Source organism: Myzus persicae, unplaced genomic scaffold (assembly GCF_001856785.1).
Source record: "Myzus persicae strain clone G006 unplaced genomic scaffold, MPER_G0061.0, whole genome shotgun sequence".
In the NCBI taxonomy this organism is placed as follows: Eukaryota; Metazoa; Arthropoda; class Insecta; order Hemiptera; family Aphididae; genus Myzus; species Myzus persicae.
The window spans coordinates 394,524-414,931 of NW_019101438.1; the positions used below are offsets into that span (position 1 = coordinate 394,524).

The window sequence follows — 20,408 nt, forward strand, 5'->3', positions numbered from 1 at the left end:
ATTTTAATTCATTCTGATTTGTTTAAAATTATATTTTGTCGTCATTGTTGCTACAAATGTAGCTTTACTCTTACTTTTATATTTCGTATGAGTGTATGACCGATGTATTTAGGTACTATTTAGTATTTATCCATGACTAACCAAAACATTTAACTAACAACAGTGGTGTAAATAAATAGCCTAATTATAACGCTGTGTGATCACCATTTTCAGGTATCAGGTTACATACGGTATGTATCATACCAAGCAGATCTCGACCCTATATTTTACGTTTTAAACTTCTTGGGGGTTTACTGGGAATTGTTCGAGTAGCAAGATGTCTAGAGAGTGGATTGGGACGATTTTGTACACGAAGGCGGAATCGTTGTTTTTAATATCTATATGTCTTAGCTTCATTATACACTAAAGACATTTTGAGTGGATACCTAATATGATTAGAGACGCAAGGAGGAGCGTTAAGCAATTTACGTAATGATATATTTTGAAAAGTTTATGATTTGTTTTTATTAGTTGTCTTTGCACTTCCCGAAATTGTACCGTATGTCCACATGGGTTTAACTAAGGATTTATAAATAATTAGTTAAGTATTGTCAGTATTGACTTGTAAATGTTTGTTAATATTGATGCGATTTTTTACTAGGCGTAACTGTATATTTAATTTTATTCTTTTGGATTTAATATGTGGACTGAAGGTCAGCATTTTATCTAGGGTTGGGACCAAGATATTTAGAACTTAGAGCATTTGGAATTTGAGTGCCATACATAGAAACGTTACTGTAGGGAGCTAAACTGAGGGTGAACACATATAGATAGATATAGAATGATCAATACTATTTTAAAAATCCAGTGTGCGTACTAATCTTCCATGAGACTATGAGAGTGAAGTGATATTGGAGATTTTGTATTGCTATTGCAGGGTCGGAGTGAATAGATAGGAATCTGATGGTCTTGTCGTCCGTGTATTCAGAAACCTGCTTGTAATAGAGGCGTGTGTATAGTAAATAGATTATTTATAAGTTATTCGTATATGAATTTATTAAATAGTTAATTTTGTAAAATATAATACAAACAGATTATACACAATAAATAAAAAAAAGACTAATCATAATAAAAAATATAAATGGACAATAACCATACATCTTTTAGGGTAGTACAAAAATATAAAATTCAACTGATCAAATCCTCACTGCAATATTAGGTTGGGAAGTATAAATATATTTGTAATTTTAAGTTATATAATTTTTATTATTATATAGACAATGTTTTATTGTATACAAAAAAAAATAATGGTAAGTACTTAAATTAGGTTCTTTTAAATGAGTACAGTGAACAACTTAATTATTTTATAATATATTATTTAATTCATACATATAAACTATTTAAAATAAAATGCCTACCTATTGATCTATAATTAATTATAGTAAAAATAACACAAACCGCATTGTATCACTGATAAAAAAGAGGTATTTAAACGGTAGACCTAAGAAAAAATTTATTTCAGTCAATTTATTATATTTATACATATTTTTAGCATTATTATTGTTTATTTAAATTAATAAAATTGTGGTAGGTACTTAAAATTCTTATCAAAAAGAACCTAATTTTTCTAGATTTGTCCCTTAAAAAACGTATTTTTTAAAACAACGCGTACATGGGCAGTTTTTCTTATCGGTGTTTCAATTTGTATGTTAAGTCTGTTACAGAAGGCACTAAATAATTTTCCAAATTTAATGTAATTTGAATTCAGTTGAATGCCATAATGTTATGTTATTATGTTAAAGTACGTATAACAAATATTATTCAGTCCATATAAAATATATTATTGACTCATAAAAATAATACACTTAACCATTACCATATTTAATATAGTTGGTTTATCTGTAGATGGGGTAACTTATTCCTTGTTTGACTTGAGTCTTACTTTTTTGTAAAATTTTTTACTAAGCACATTGCATATACCTACCTATAAAAGTGTCTATATTCTACAATAAAAAAAACAAATTTTATCAGTAAATGCTTTTGCGGTGGTCAGATCAAAAGGCCAAACTTAATTTTTTATATTCTTAATATATTCGATAAAGAAAAATGTTTTAGAAAAAGCTTAAAAATATAATACCTATATAGTTTATTAATATGTACCTAGTCGCTATAGAATATTATACATACAAGACAATAGACATACTTGTCGTATCGTCATCACTTGAAGCAGGTCCATAAGATGATGGTAAAACGTGATAATTGCAATCGTGAAAGCTAATATTATCATGATTTATGACATATATAAAATAACTGTGTAAACATATTTTGGGGCTTGAGTCAAACTTGAAATTATTTTTTCATAAGCTAACCTAGCTAACCTAACCTTTTTGTGAAAAATTTATAATGTCTACTTTATGATATCCCGAGGGGTGGATCCTTGATAAAATATAAATTATGGTATTGATGGTACTTAATGGTATCTTAAATAAACGATCTATTTTTAATAATTTAGATGTGTGCATTATTGTATTATTATTGAAGTTATTAAACAAAACACATATCGGCAATAAGTAAGGATCCAGATGATAAAAAAAATATTTGAGGTCCAGAAAATATTTATAGCCTTATAAGTACTTACATTTAAAAAAAAAAGATCAATTATAAAATATAAAATACGTTCCGAGTGTTTTAGTAAATTATTCTACGTCTACACAAATAAAGCAAATAATGAAAAAAAATATACGTTTAGGCGGAAAAACATAAAAACGAATTTCCTTGTGTGAACTCGACTATTGCTGACCCCCGAAATAATGTAATACTTATGAAACCCTAGCTAAAGATGGATTAAAAACAGTACTATATTTTTTCCCTATGATTCAAGTAAAATTAAAATTGTGTATAAGTAATAACCTATATAGTCATCTCTATAAAAATGTTTGATATAAAAATATAGTTCCATATTATATAATATTACATAACAAGTTTATATATAATAGTGTATCATTATGACCAGCTACAACTACAGATTCATTTGTAAATGAATACATTTTCTTAAAATTCTAAAAAATAAAGCACTAAGTATATAGATACTTAAATGATGACCACAATTTTTTTTATCTATACGCAATTATACATTTATACAGCTGGTGAGTGGGTGACATGTAAATTAACACAATGGAACACCTGACACTTCAAATCTTTTTTCCTTTAGAGCTATAAAAATGGACTTGTGAGTCGTAGATAATATTAATAAAGAGACTTGGAATTCTGCAGTTCCTAAATTACTTATTATACCTAGCCACCTGGGCACTAGAAGAAAAATATTAAATCAATTTGTGTGATACATAATCTTAATTCTTAGCCTCTTAGGTATACATTGTATTTGTGACTAAGCAATATTTATAATAATTTTAACTATAGACAATCATATTTTTAAAATCAGTTCAAGGTACCTACTTGAAAACTATTGTTTGAGTACCTACATATAGGTATGATGTATAACTATTATCTGCTTACATCCTATAGGTATAGATTTGGGTAACCTATGAATAAAGGCAATTGCAATTTGATTACCAATAGAAACAAAATTAAAAATATTCTTCTGAAAGGAAACCAATGATTGGTTAATAGTTAGTATGTATTTACATTTTATAAAACCAATATATGTTTTTTAAACTTGTAGATTAACTGGTGAATTAAAAATAATAAAATAATTTAAAACTATATGATTTAATGATTTAACTCTACTAGTATACACTAAGACAGTAAGACACTATATGCTAATAATACCTAGGTAATAATAAAATAATATTCATATCTTTCCAAATATTCATATCAGTGTCAATTGAAAATTTAAAAATACCGAGGAACTCTACAATTGCATAACATAAAATATACCTACATGGGTATTTATATTGTATATTGCACAATACACATATTTTTAATTGTACATTTATGAATACCTAGTATGTTTCTACAATTGTCATTTCCAATCTAACTATATTCTACATCATTCAAAATCAGAATGGTTTAGAGAAAAATACCTCCCAGACCTTTTTTTTATAGGTATACTATATTATGATAGGTATTTATTTTCATCCAGTTATTTTTTTCAAATTATAAAAGAAAATTTGATCTGATTATTGAATTATAAGATTTTTATATAAGTACACAAATAACCTAATACTAGCTATTTAAAAACTCGATGTTGCAGTGACATATTTTCACTTATGTAGGTATTATTTACTATAGCATCAGAGGAATACAATATTTTTTTTATTATGTATCCAAACATTTAGTAGTCGAAGTGATTTAAAATAAGCTGGTGGAAGGGAATGTATATTTGCGGATTTGTATACGTTACCTATGTGGCTATGTACGTATGTTTTGCATGTAATCACAAGCTATGTGTTATTAGGAGAGAGGATTGTGCTTTTTTCAAATTTGAATTTAGTAAGGGAATGTAGTATATTATGGCAATAGGTACGAATAAACAGAGTAATACCACTTTTGATCTACACTGATAGAGGAAGTATCATATTAATGCATAACGTATAACTCAATAATTGACAGTATAATAATATGTAGGTAGTTATCTCAACCATGCATTTAAGTATAGGGTTTCTAAACGATAATTATAATGTACATATATATATATAATTTTTTTAATAGACTACATTAAAACGTACCTATGTACTATTTTATAGTAAGTTTTAGATTGATTTTTAAGAATAAAAAATTGTTTCAAGTGCTCGACCTATTTTACTATTTATATACAATTAGGAGGCCTAGATCGGTTATATTATTATATCTATTCAAATAAAAATTCGTTTTCCTATAATTGCAGTTGGGTCCAATACAGATCAAAAGCGAAGTTTCGGGAGTGGCTTGCAAATTGAAACGTTATGAATTACACAAATATTTTTCATGCTCATTTTTGAATAGTTTATAATTACCTAAATAATACCTTTGACATTTTACAGAACTTTCGAAACGTACCGACCAATACAACTAAATAGTTAGGTTAGGTCTATATATATTATATCGAGATTATATTATGTGCAGCACTTTTCTGTCAGTTTTATTTCAATCATCGAAATCTTTGCTTGTGCATTTATTATCAGTTTTTAAAGTAAACCCGTATTTCTGTTTAATCACGAATATCCATATACAATTTTAATCTAACTTGTAAGACAGTATATATAATGTTTAAGTTTGAATCATTATTACTCTCAGGTAGCATAATACATAATACCTATTATATACAGTAAACATTTTGTGTATGTGTGTATTGTACACGCACATACGGTTAAAGTGACTTAAAAGTTAAATTAGGTACCAAAGGTACCTAACCAAGTCATCGGTGACAAATGAAGCGAAGATCTCAACATCGTTTTATTTACATCATATACGATAGTGATGAATGTGTCGGCCCGTCTTGAGCGCGTATAATAATATTGGTAGAAGTAATAAAACGATAACGATAGCGATTATCATGTTAAAATAGAACTATCAAATGGGCTTCAATGAGGCAACATTTTTTTTTGTTCACATAATATGTAATACGTAGGTAGGTATTTAATAATATATAGCCATATAGGTATATAGTGTATACCTTTATCTCTGTGTAAATTTTATGATGTTTGTAGGTAAGTTTAAAAAAGTTATTTTTTCATGATTATATTTTAATTTTAAATCAAGCAATAACAATTAACAGAGGCCTCGTTTTGGACCACGGATTGTCCCATTGTGGAATATGGATTTAATGAGACACTTTCTACTTTTTAAAAAACCAATTTTTTGAGCGTTCTTAAATGGTTATCTAATATTCTATAATAAGCTCTGCTATTCCCTGAATTCTTTGGTACAGTTGGAAAATATGTACTATCACTTTTCTATCTTTAATGAGATACAATCATCCAATATCCGTCTCAACGGGGACCACTCTATCCTAATATTATCGTTGTATATTCGTTATTCAAATATTATTATACGCGATCGTCGGGGTGATCACTCGGCGAGCTGACGGACCGACAGCAACACGGGAGCGGACGGGTCGATTATTGCTATCGCGTTGCAGCGGCCACCGCTGTAGACTGCAGAGTCGGCGGGCCAAGCAACAATCTCGTGGTGGGCCTGCTGTTGGACTGGAGACCGCGGGTCACCTGCAGCTGCACTACATGGCGTGTCGACTGCAGACCGAGCGTTCTTGGCAGACCGGCGCCAACAGTCGACGACGGTGGACAGGGACGAACTGCCCGAACACGTCAGCGACGAGCTGACGGAATAATCGTTATTACCGTTGACGGCGGTTCCACTGGCACCGCCGGTCACGGCCGCGACGGTGGTGCAGCAGCCCGACCGCGACGGCGCGGGGTTCCGGTGCAGCGGGCTCTTCTTGCACAGCAGCAGCGACCTAAACGCGTTCCGGAAGTCCTTCAGGTGATACGCGTACAGCAGCGGGTTGCCGGCCGAGTTTAGGTGCGACAGGACGATGCAGCCGTGCATGAAGTACGCGGGCACGGGACACTCGTCGCAGAACGCCTGCACGCAGTTGATGGTGTACAGCGGCATCCAGCAGACGGCGAAGAACGCGACGATTATCGACAGGTTCTGCGTGGCCTTCACCTCGCTTTTCCGGGCCGCGCCCAGCACACGCAGTTTCGTCGGACTGTTTCCGCCGCGCTGGCCGCCGTTCAACAGCGTCATTTGCTTGATCTGAAACGGGATTGCGAGTTTGGATCGATTTATTTCTATAATAATATTATAACGTAACCTACTGTAATAACAACAATAATAATAATAATAGCATTTACAGGGTGTTCCATGTAAAAGATTTCCCGGTTTCAAAACCATAAATTATTTAATAAGGTATCATTATATAAAACTACGCACGTACATTTGAAGCACTTGCCGATCAAAACTGCAGGTTATCGAGTTATAGCATTATAGGCACAGTTTTTCTTCCAAAAATGTTGAAATTAGTTCAATACCCCCTTAGGCATATACTCGGCTCCAAACCCTGTCTAACACGCAACAGGTGTAAGCGTGTACCTTAACCGACGACCCTTTATAGATTCTTTTTTCCAACATTTTTCTATCTTGAATACCTAACTATACCTATTGTTGGCAGAGGTGAAAAAACTAAAGACTTGCATGCAGGTTCATTCGACAACAACTTACTGTTGGTCATACGTTACGATCAAAACCTTCGAAGTCATGATTTTTTGAAGCCCGTACATTCTTTATGGAATACCACGCCTTGTATTCTATATTAGCCACAGTCTTGTGAAAAATTGCTTTTAACACGTTTACGGCCTAAAGTCGCATAAGTGCATCAGGTGCTCTTTAGACAAACCCATGCCACACACCCTATATATTATAAATTTATAAGGTTGACATATAGTGTATAATATTATTGGCTACAGCCTATTTGCGCCCCAGAGTAATAGTACATTTGCGCCCCGAGGGATGTGGACAGATGCGCCCGAAAGATAAGGTACTACCTGCCGATTTATAGCCCATATGCGCCCATTTCGTATGCAACGTTGCCGCTGTGATTCATATTATTATAGATTATATTTATCTTGATAAATAACTTAAATTATTTAGATTACCTAGTAGATTATATTATACTCTACTAATTGTGCAGTTATTATTTATTTTATTATTATTTACTGTAGTAATAATTCATCTCACATAAAATTATATAAATAAAATAAATGTTTCAAATTAAAAAAAAAAAAATTTCGGAAAATATAATATAAGGTTGAGTACATGCAATTATTATAAAAATTAATACTGTTGATTTTTTCACATGTCATATAAGGTATGTCTCATATATGTCTCATATATGTCTCATATATGGTAATAAGTAGTATTGCTTGGTATTCCAGAATACAGTTTGGCAACGTTGTACAGGTTTAACACATTTTCATTAAAAATATTTCGGGCGCAAATGGGTTATGATTTCGGGCGTAAGTGGGTTATAAAAAAGGTGTGATGGGCGCAAATGGTTTGCACCGATATTATTAATATTAACTATTACATAATAATATTATGTAATAGTTGTTTTCAAATAATATTTTTTATTTTTATTTTTTATTTAAAAGGTTTACCGGCTTTAATTGCTCAGGTTATTAGCCAACATTTCTTATCAGATATATTTTCGTGTTTTTTCAAACATTTACTTCGAAATTGAAATGCGTTTGTCTGGTTGTTTTCGGTATGAAAAACAGTAGCTCGAGTTGTTTAAGCTCACAATTTTAAATTAACGCAATCGATTAATGAATTTTATGATGCCCTTTGTGGAGAATCGATGTACGCATTGAGACTGTGGCTATATAATATTTTCCGGAGGTATAATATGCCTTCTCTATATATAGCCGAACAAAAAATGTTTAGTTAAATAATATATGAAAAAAGTTCCCCCATTTCGATTTTGTTGATTTAAAAAGTAATAATATAAATAATGAGTAATGTTAAATAAATACTTATTATAAATTATGATGAAGTTAAATTTAAATTTATAAAACCGTATTGATTCATGTCTGTATCCTGCTGTCCCACTTTTTAGTGTTCAAAATATATTTGAAGTCATAAAGTAGATATAGTGATCATAATACGATTCTTTATTTTCAATCAAACTGTAATAGAGTATAGTTATACCTACATATTCATTTTGATAACGCATTTTATAGATTAGACAAGTTGACGATTTTATTTCAGCTGTAAATACTATTAAATGCGCATTATATATATTATTTTCGTTGAGTACATTACATTTTTTATGCTTACTTGTTTTATTACGACTGTATAAATATGAGCATAGGAGGTGGCCATAAACAGCGCAGGTAAAATAATAGTCGCTAAGTATAAAAACACCAAGTAGTTATAATCCATCACGCTACTGAACTCGCATGCGTCCAATGTTGGACCTTTGGCGGCTCTCCAGCCCATTAGTGGCAAGAAACCTATCAGCAGGCCCATTATCCAGCAGATACATATTATGCCTATAAAACAAACACAAAATTAAAAATAAATAAACAGTTTCGATGGGGAATTATGGACTACACCAAAACTTCTGGTTCCAAACTTTATATTACCTAACTATCATATTTTTTCATTAAAATAATCAGTTTATACAACTAATCATAATGTTAAATCTATCAGTGTTCAATATTACCTATATTAATATAGTGTTTTAAAATACCTATATCGTGATTCAAGTGATTTGGGTACCTACCACATTATACAACAAATTTCTGATAGGTAATATAATAATACACCTAGTATTAAGTAGGTAAAATTTGTTAAAAAAAAAAATACACACCATTGTAAAATCGATGCATTCATCGCTCCTCTCAGATTCTAAATATATACACATATAAATACATTATATCAAATATTCAAATGTAAAGATTGGCGGAGTCGATACAAAATCGATGGAATGCACTTAAGCCCTATTGGATTATCATAAAAATCTCAATCCAATACGTGATATTGCGATAACGTTCTATTATAATAATGGTACCTATAAAGGACATAGATACTATAATACCGTTCCGTTATTTGGTCGAGACGACTATACGAGTCAAATACTATTATAAGTCACATTTTTGTAAAAGGTAAAACAATTTAGGTTAGGTTGCTGTGAGAATCATTTTTTATCTTCCTATAAGTGTAGTGATATTCTAAAAATGCCTAGGGAGGTTAATAAAATGTCCGAATAGTCAGTACTCACTAGAAAAATTGGGGCAAATACTAAGGGAAAAAAGGATATATTAATTATTAATATACGCAATATACCAGTTTTTGCCAAAATCGGTTAAATTAGGTAACTACTTTGTCGTATTTCAAAAATGAACAGCAAATAATTGGATGTATAATTTTCAAAATATTTTTTTTTATCTATAAACATTTGAATTTTTGTAGTTTTTTATTTGAGATGATTTGTTCATGTGTCAAAAAATTAATATATAAGGTTACCCATAAGAAATTCTAATAGAAATTTAAAAAAATCGATCATAAAAAGTTGTAATTCATTTTATATGCCTTTGAAGTTAACAATTTAACAAAAGTTGTAGAAACTACGGAAGTTTACACTTTATTTTGGATCTAGTAAAAATATCATATAATTTGTATTATAGTCCTTGGAAATTTAGCACGACATTCATCATAAAATTGTATAGCGACATTTTTAAAATTTTGAATGAATCAGTTTGTGATTATTTAATTATTTCATAATGTATATATTATATACGCCATAAAAAAAAAAAAAATAATGATAGACCAACCTATGCACACGTTTTATATTGGACCGGGGAACTTCCTGTCTACAGATATCGATACTTAAAAAAAATGATATTTTGTAAAAATATGAATTCTAATTTTACATAATACCCACATAATTTAATAAATATTATCAGTAGAGACTTTTTTTTATGTTATAACTTGGTGCCAGATAATAATTATTCATATCCAATTAGGTATATATGACTTATTTTATAGTGAATACGTTTTTATTAAATAATACATTATATTATAAGTACACATATTATATGTAACCTATAATAGGTATATAGTAATAATAATATAATAATACATATTCTCTATCAATGGAATAAATTCCAATATTCTGTGAAGTATAGTAATTGATGATTGTAGGGTTACTGTGACTTTCAGGATAATTCTAAATGGCTTCAAGTAAGGGTTTCTCAAATTATGTATTATAAAAATGTGATCAAAAAGTGCTATAAAATTTTTGGGCGAAAAGGGAAAGGTCATTTTTGAGTGAAAAGAGTCCCGCCCGTTTGTATTTATATCCTGTAGCTGGGCGCATATAATTCAACAGGTTACATAGGTACCATATTATGTTATGTCACACATGGGCACATGACATAGGCATTGAGCAATGGTGTAGAAAAGCATGGTCCTCAAATCAGTCAACCGTAGTGTATTGGTGTAATACTAAGTAATTTAATGTAAATATATATGTAATGTGAATTGTAACTAATGGATATTGTCACCGATGTTAAATATGGACAACAAAAACAAATAAATAAATAGTTTTAATTATTTATTTACCGATACCTACCATAGTAGGTTACGACTATGTGTCTTCTAATATTGTACTTAGGTATGTCATTTTTCTCATGGAAATAATGCCACAACTGTGAACAATTTTTAAGTTCTATTATAGATTAGGAATTTAATACAAATAAATATTTGTGTATACAATATAATCATTTTCGAATGTTTCTCTTTTTTTGAATATAGATTAAATTTTTGAGTATCGGCTAGAAACTAAACAAGATATTTTAATCGAAGATTACTTTTGTGAAGAGTAACTATTCAAATATTATGTTCATTAAAACTGCGTCAGTAAACAACATGCTAAGATAACTCCTTATTAATTATTACTGGTGAGACACTTATTAGTTATTATATTATTAAAAATTGCAATCAGAGCTAGTAAGCAGGTATATTATTATATATTTAAATGTTGTAATATTATTAGGTATGTATAGATCAAGGGAGTCGAGATGGCAAACATAAAAATTAAATTTAAAAAATTTAAACACAAGTTAGTTTTAAATTCCTAACAATAAATCTGCATCTATCGGGAGCTAAAAAGTTCTTGAATCCATTAAAAACAAAATGTCTATGTAAAAAGGGTGTATTTATGGGAACTAAATTTTAAGAAAATAGTGGTTTCTATACCTGGAAAAATTTCTTTCCGCATCAACTGATGAAACTTAAGTAAACTTTAAAAAACATAAAATCATCCGCAGTTGATTTCTTCAATGATTTCAAGTTGTACATTATGTATATTTCTGAAATTTGATAGTACTACTATTTCAAATTCGATATTTTTCTCAAGAACCTTTTCAATTTGCTACCTTCATAATATTTTGTTGTCTATTCGTCCAGTGGATTTGTTTATTGCTGTGGTGTTTACAGTGTTCAATAGACCCATAAAAGGGGAGGGGGGAGGAGTCAAAAGTTTTTACCAGCCCAAATAAGTAACTTAAACAATACCGCACGCAACCACATAATATTTAATATATTTTATAAAATTACCATTCCCACCTCCCATATTTTATAATTTAAATATTTGTACTCTAATCGTTGCAACCCTTTTATTATTAACCAGGTAACAAAATAATTTGCAAATATAAGGTGTCAGATACTTTATAAAAACAATAAATTGTACATACAAATTAAAACTCTGTAAACTAATCTTATTTCACAACTTTTTTTTCTGATAGTTGTTGACATTTTGTTTCATCGGGTACAACGTAGTGTCATTTTGAATGAAAATCGAAAAAATGGTGTTTATGCCTAACCAACTTTGAAAATATTTTATCGAACCCCTCGGTGGCCCAGTTTGATTGTTTATAGTTTTGAAATTTTGATAATTTAACATTTAGTAAAGTACTTTTATGTACTTTTAAAATTTCAAGTGGAAAAATAGTAGGTAGCATAGAGCAGAAATTGTGGGGGGGGGGAGGGGCTGAACCACAAGTATATTTTCACTTCTTATAGATGAACTTAGGTGAACTCTACTCAACGTAATTAAAAATATTGTTATATATTGTGGATACCTATTTAGTTAAATCAACTTATATTTTTTAATTACAAATTGTCTGCCTATTTCTTTTTTTCTTATCATTATTCAATTGCCTTTTTTCCTATTAGGTAATAGGTATTACCTATCGAACAACTCACGGAATAAAAGTTAAGTTGTAACTTTTTAGGTAAATGTTGTAATAAATTATAAACATCATAGATGCTATTACTGCATTTTTAAATTTTAAGAACATATGGCTTACATAGCTAAACACACCCATAACTAAACTATACAGCTACTATAGAGTTAGAGGCCACTACAGAGTTTAATAAACGCAATAATGTTCACAACTATAGAAGAGAGTATGAGACAAATATACATAACCAGTTACCTTTATTTTCAATTATTTTATATCAACATATTTACGATATTACCTGTGTATCTATCGCTTATATAAATAATAATGCAATGTGGCATAAAATGTCTTTCTGATATCTGTTGAGTACCTATAATATCACAAAAACTTATTTACCAGTTAAAAATTAATTAAGCAGATTTCGAAAAACGCGTATATACTATATAAAAGCATTATAATACTATAACAATAACTTATAATATGTGTAATTGGTATATAGGTATTGATTTTAAATTCGTGGATTTTAATAATCCTCTTTTTAAATATCGGTTACCTTTTACCAATATTATAAAATATATTTTAAAATAAAAATTAACTATGTTATATTGCAAAGTAATACTATACAATAAGTAAGTAGTGTATACATTCATTAATATTACCACCATTACAATACTTACATCAGTAATATCCTTGTTCCACATTTTAAGTAAGATATAATTATATCAATCGAACCATTCGAACCAACAAATTATATTATTCTATATTCCAATCGTGTCTCAATAGTTATTCGTTAAATATTTCGTGACAATAGACATTAAATAATTAGTAAATTATTATTAGTATGCAAAATTTGTAAGACAGTACTAATTAATACGCGTAACATACATTAGCAAATGTCAGCATAAATGTCGCGAAATAGTCGAACGTGATTTCTCTGTGCTTGTGTGGCGCCTACAAATACGTTATGATAATGATAATAATAATAATAATAATAATAACAATAATAATAACAATATAATCTATAAGACTTTTTAATGACATGGTCGAATTTTGCAGTATTGTATAATATATTTTAGATGTGAGATAATTAGTGTTGTATTAATGTGTAAATTTGAAATTAATATTCATAACACACGTGTTAGGTACTGTCTCTTTTTAATGAAAGTTGTAATATTTTATGACGTTATTTCATAGTAGCAAAAATATATGAAGTACCTACCTGTCCTACCTAATATTATTAGGTAGGTATTAATTGAACAGCTAATACTTCTAATTTCAATCCTTTGGTTATTTTAATTTTCACTTATGAATTTAAATATCAATATATCACCTAATCACCCTATAAATCAAGATTTCAGAGTGATAATTAGTCAATCTTTTAAATTTGAGAGTTTAATGGCCCCGATGGCCAAATTTATATTTTGTTATGAATTTTATATTAAAACTATTATAGATACATGCCAGTTTGTTACCAGTAGGTATTGAATTTTTATAGGTTAATACATAATTAAGTTCCTTAAGTAGAATGAAATATTATTTTTATCTTAAATAGTATGATAGAGCTATTTTACAGTACATAGATATAAATTGGTTTACTTGAGTATGATGTAAGGATCTCCAAATTTTTACTTTAGGGTTTGTCCTTTGAATGAGTGTTTTTGGATTAACACATTTTTGAAATTATATTAGGTACATAATACGTAATCGTTACTATAAGTCTATAAATACTTATAAATCGGTATGTTGATAACTATTTTTTACTTGAGTAGGTACTACCACTTTACAGTATCAATTACGTTCTTAATTACAATCATAAAGCTATTTTAATAATAGACAAATAATGTATAACGTGATTTTGAAAGTATCACTGACTAAGTCATGAAGTAATATGTAGGTAATTTATTTTTAATAAATTATGATAAATCTAAGGAATTGCATAAAATAATTTAATGTCATTTAATTGGTTACAATTTTGGTATTAAAGGCGTGATAGGTACGTAGATATGTGGTATGTTTGATACGCGTTAGGTAGGTATAATATATATTATAGAATCACTTCACTCACAAATATACATTTCTGTATATTTTAATAAACCTATTATTTTATTAGAACTTAAAATTATACTAATGAGGGATTGAATTAAAAATCTGAACACTTACATTGAATAAATATAATATTTTAAACAGCTATAGTGTTAGTGTTACAGCACATATTTCTTATTATAATACAATAAATGAATAAACAAATTTAAATCATAATTTTATGTGAACAATTGTTTACAAAACCTCTGATTTGAATATTTTTATTTAACAGTAAACGGTAAATTGTTTAATGTCTATTTTAAGTGAGTGCCTACCTATATCATAACATTTAGCATAATTGATACTTCTATATTATAATATATATATATATTTTTTTATTTATTTATTATTTTTAAGCTTCGGCAACTGAGGCCATTAGCTGTCGGTTGTGGTACTGTAGGGTTTTGGGACTGTAGGGTTATGGAACACGTGTGTGATATAATATATTATTAGGTAAGTATATGTATATACCTAATTACATAATATATTAATCTATTATATTTTTTCAAGATATTTGGTTAGGATTAATCCTCGACCAAAAATTAACTTAGAACAAACATATAAAAACTAAAAGATTGATCCTTAACGCTCGATCAAGATCGCTAAAAACACTATTATCAAAAAATAAATTTACTAGCTTAAAAACCAAACTACTATACAAAACTCTCCTAAAGCCAATATGGACATATGGATTACAACTCTCGGGATCGATCAAAAATTCAAATTTAAGCAAAATTCAAGTCTTTCAGAATATTACTCTTAGAAAAATCACTAACGCTCCCCTCTTTGTCTCTAATTTAACTCTCCACCAAGAACTAAGTATTTTACCTGTTATAACTGAAATGGTACTTTTTTACAAACGTTTTTTTGACAGACTTGAAAATCACTCTAACACACTAATAAAAGAGCTACATACCTTCTCACTTCCTGGAAATCCACAACGTATACTCAAAAAGAAATGGTGTCTTGACCATTTAAATTAAATATCCCTCCTTAATTACACTAAACATCACGTCAAGTAAATGCCACTAATGGGTGGCTTCTTGTTCAAGCAATCCATGTCTTAACTCTTATTCTATACGCTTATTGTACAAAATGAATAAATTGTGTATGTGCACTCATAAAATAATAATAAAAAAAAGATATTTGGTTAACTTAATATCCTTAAGTTAACAAAAGTAATAAACTAACACAAAATGTCAATGTAGCTGTTCAAAAATATTATTTTTATTACAAGTAAGTAAAAAAAATAATGTAATTAGTATGTAAGTACGTAAGTATGTAAATACTTTCATATCAAAACATGAAACTGCTATTCATGAATATTTAATACAAATAATTCGTATTAATTTTCGGGTATACCCCAGTTAACTATGAGTCTATTTTGCTATGAGTACATATTAAAGGTACGAGGTATACAAGTATATGCTTATATAATATATATGTGTCAAGGTTGATATTACGTACCTATTAATTGTATAAAAAGGTACCTACCTAACGTAATAATGTTTCTTATTAAATAAGACGAAATTGTAGGATACCATTAGGTGCGTGTAATATATTAAATATATTAATTTATTATAAACCCTTTAAATTTTGTTTTAATTTTTACTTCGATCTTGTAATATTTTAAACATAAATAATACCAAAAAATAAAAAAAGCCGTACTGGATACAGAAACTGCGGTTATTTGACGATCACTATAACTTATAACTCAAAAGTATAGCTTAACTTATTTCAGCTTCCCTGTGATATTGGTGTCATATCTTTATATACAATTTACCCAATAATGTAATATAATTATTATAAGTTTGATTAGCAAAAATATATAATGATAAACTATCTCATTTAAGCAAATCAGTAATGAACGAAACCCAGATCAACTATACGTAATAGTGCAATAACTAATCATATAAATATATAAGAGTGCCTATAATACGTGTTTACATTTTAAGTTATATAAGTAGGTAGGTACTCAAAAAATAAATGATAAAAGATAATATAAAGTTTTAGAATTAAAAAATAATGAAGTAACCAAAATATGTATGCATTAAAATGTCATCATATTTTTACGGTTGTGGATATAGTATCTTACCCATAGGTTCTCTACACATTGGGAAAATGTTAACAAATCAAAGTTTAATGTACCTATACAGTATTCACTACAGTTTAAATTTCCATATGATAGATAAGGTAACATGTAAGTAGTTTAGAGATCAATTGCTAACAAAAACAATATTAGGCAAAAGTAACTAAGTTCATAAAGAATAAAGATCATAAAAAATAAATGTATTTATAGATATTAGATATCCCTAATAATAAATAATCATACTGTACAAAAAGTTAAGAGTATTTGTTTTAGGTATATTTTTAAATACATATAATTATTTAATGTTCATTATAATATATGCATACATTAAATATACATGTAAATGTAATATTTTTTTAGTTACCTAGGTAATATATAGGTATATATACTCAATAAAAAATAAAATTGTTGATTCAATTACACAAGCATGATTGTTGGAACGTTAAATTTATTAAAGCTACTAATTATTACAACAACAAAAAACTACAAAGCTTCAACTACAATACCTTCTCTGTAGATCAGTGGTTCCCGACCATAGTGTCACAGATAATTTGGAATGGGTTGCCAAAAAATTAGTTATGGAAAATAATATAAATATGAGTAAAAAGTAATCAATTAATAGTTTCTTTAATAGTTATGGTAATTCAAAAAAACGAATGTTTCGAGAGAGGGTGGGTAACCCCACATTAAACATTACATTCAAACAGGTCGCATGAAAAATTGGGTAAACATTAATGAGTCGTCAACACACAAAGGTTGAGTACCGTTGATCTAGCATAGATAAGTCAAAACTATTAACTACACTACTAAAAGTATACGACTTGCAACTACTACTTATGGTGTACCAATAATATAGCACAAAATAATTTTTAAGTTAATAATACAATTTGTGAAAACTGTTGTTTTGTACTGTAGGAATATAAAAAAAAACGTTGACTGCAGAGTCTATTCAAATTGTATGTTAACACGAATTATTCTCAATATATATATTAAATAACGTATACAGTTAATACCTACAACCTACGTACCATACAGTAATATTATAACTGGCAATTGTTTCTTAATCATATACGATTGAGATTTGAAACATTGAGATTCGAGTAGGTAAATATATAAATGTTTAATCAAGTAGGTATAAACTGTAAATCGTAAATCCCGAGACATTGTCCAAACTGTATACCTACTATCTAGTAAATAGGTACATAATAAATCATCGTAATTCTCAATGCCTATCAGCCACGTGGAAAATAAATAGTAAATAATGTTACAAGTGCATTATGAACTTATGTCGACAGCGATGTGACATTTAGATTTTTAGACACAAACACAACATAATTAATATATAATAAAATAATATCAGCGAATAACGATGGTTTTGTCGAAAATTTAAATGCCTTTAAATATACAAAGAAATAAATCGCAACAAAATATAAAAAAACTCTCTCAGTCTCTCACATAATCATCGAAGCTGTGACTTTTAAGTATAAGATTTATTTTATTCGATTTTTATCGAAAAACAAAAAAGACGAAATTTTACCGGGGTTCCATCATTTCGACCATTGGTCGGAGCTTAGAGTGGAATTCACGTAGAGGTATTGGTAAATAAGCAAAGATGATATTTAGAAGTACATGGGTACCTATACTTGATAATGCTAAAAATAGTTACTATTATTGTACTATTATATAGAGTAGGAAGTTAAAAATGGAAGGCACGCCGGTTATTATCAGTCGCGGGGGTGATAAAGAAATCACAACCTTCGACTTCTTCTACTAACTCAAAAGTTATAATAACTATATCCATAATGTTGTTAAAATATTTCAGGGCTTATATTCGTATAAATATAGGTAGGTTACCATCAATACCAATACAATGTGTGTGTATTTAATTTTTTTTATTTGAAGTCCGGACGTATACGCGTGTGCAGGGTGTATAGGTACTTACTGATTGCGATTTTGGTGTTTGAATTCGTGGAGTAGGCCATCGGGTAGAGTATGGCCCAGTACCGGTCGGCCGACACGGCCACCAGACTGAGTATGGACACGGTGCACAGGACGATTATTAGCGAAACGGAGAACATGCATAGGTGCAGGTGACGGGGCAGCCCGACGCTGGACAGCACGGCGCACGGTATGCCCACCAGACCCACCAACAGGTCGGCGACCGCCAGCGACACGATGTAGTAGTTGGTGCGCCGGCGGAGTCGCCGTTCCCTGTGAAAGGCAACGATCACCAGCCCGTTGCCGACGGTCGCTCCGATGGCCACCAGGCCCTCAAGAACGGCGTACGGCACGTTCAGCCCTCCGCCGTCCGCGGCCATCGTTGTGGCCGGCGCCCGCAGTGCCTGTACACCGACCTGCACGGCCGCTTACCGGAGATCCGTCGCGGTGACGACGACGGTCGGACACGACTATTATAGCAGCGATGGTGACAATATGACGACAGAGGCGGTGGTGCGAAGGCGTCCGCCGTGCACGCGTTCATAACGCCAAACCGTGACTGACCTCAACGGCGGCCGTGGCGGCGGGCCGGCGGCGTCTCGGGCTTTCCGCGCACCTCCCTCGCCCCCACCATGATACATATATTGTTTTACACACCGATTAGGTATAATATTATACTCTCAGATATAATATGATAATATTAATACAAAGTATACTACACAGGATGATTCACCAAGCGTTCTCACCCCCATTTTGTATATTCTTATGCCTACCTATTTTACATATCATCTACTAATGAATTTGTTCTAATAATTCTGATTGTTGACATTTTTAAACATACTGCACTGAAGGATCTTGTTTACAAAATATCGTTTTGATGCATATATAGGTACCATTTGATGGATACGTCGAGTGGTGCTATACAAACTTCATTTTTTCAAAGGAGAACCAACCTAATTTACATCCACAAAAATCAGCAGACGATTATTTCGAAAAATTGTACATTGTCTGAATAAAAATCGGAACCCTAAGCATAATAGTTCTAAGAAAAGGTTGTATAAAAATATCAAATTTATGTAATATTGAATATAGTATTTATTATATTCAGACAATCCACAGTTTTCAAACATTATGAAATTGTTGGTGGATTAATATTATAATTACCTACTTTAATTTTCGAATCATCTTAGTCTCCGCATATTCTCCAACCCCATTAATCATTATCATGGACCTATCATCCATCATAGGTAGAACATGAAGCTAAATAGCTTAAAAATTATGTTCGAATTTTGATTTAGATAAATAAATCAAAACGTACAATATAAAGTCATATGATCAACAATTCAAAAGAAAAAAGAGAAGTTCTAATTTAAAAAATAAGTTTGTATTAAATATGGCCCAAAAGTATTTTTAAGAGTTCCAAAAATCAGAATTCGAATAAATTCATTACTAAAGGATAAAATGGGGGTTAGGCTTGGTGAAACACCCTGTTTACATATTACGTGTGTGCAATAAACGATAGTTTACCTGTGTAATGGTGGTCAACCGTGACGAGTGAATACGGTTATTAGTTATTAGTTATTAGTGCAGGACATAATAATGTAATAGGTAGA

The 20,408-nt window shown here is 30.0% G+C and overlaps 1 protein-coding gene across 1 annotated transcript; it reads right to left on the reverse strand.

Annotated features, from left to right (window-relative positions):
- Positions 1–5,181: 5,181 nt before the first annotated feature.
- LOC111029068 (adenosine receptor A2b-like) lies at positions 5,182–19,347 on the reverse strand. The gene is made up of 3 exons (XM_022307913.1): positions 18,800–19,347; positions 8,776–8,990; positions 5,182–6,696 (listed from the first exon to the last, which is right to left on the reverse strand). The coding sequence occupies exons 1-3, from the start codon at positions 19,173–19,175 to the stop codon at positions 5,989–5,991; spliced, it is 1,299 nt and encodes a 432-aa protein (XP_022163605.1). The 5' UTR covers positions 19,176–19,347; the 3' UTR covers positions 5,182–5,988.
- Positions 19,348–20,408: the final 1,061 nt, after the last annotated feature.

What these genes read in the sequence shown, in the direction of transcription:
- LOC111029068 (XM_022307913.1), bottom strand. Translation starts at nt 19,175, where the DNA reads ATGGCCGCGGACGGCGGAGGGCTGAACGTGCCGTACGCCGTTCTTGAG. An exon ending in AAACACCAAAATCGCAATCA is followed by an intron (nt 8,991 to 18,799) that starts GTAAGTACCTAT and finishes TTTGTTTTATAG; the next exon opens with GCATAATATGTATCTGCTGG. An exon ending in ATACAGTCGTAATAAAACAA is followed by an intron (nt 6,697 to 8,775) that starts GTAAGCATAAAA and finishes ATCCCGTTTCAG; the next exon opens with ATCAAGCAAATGACGCTGTT.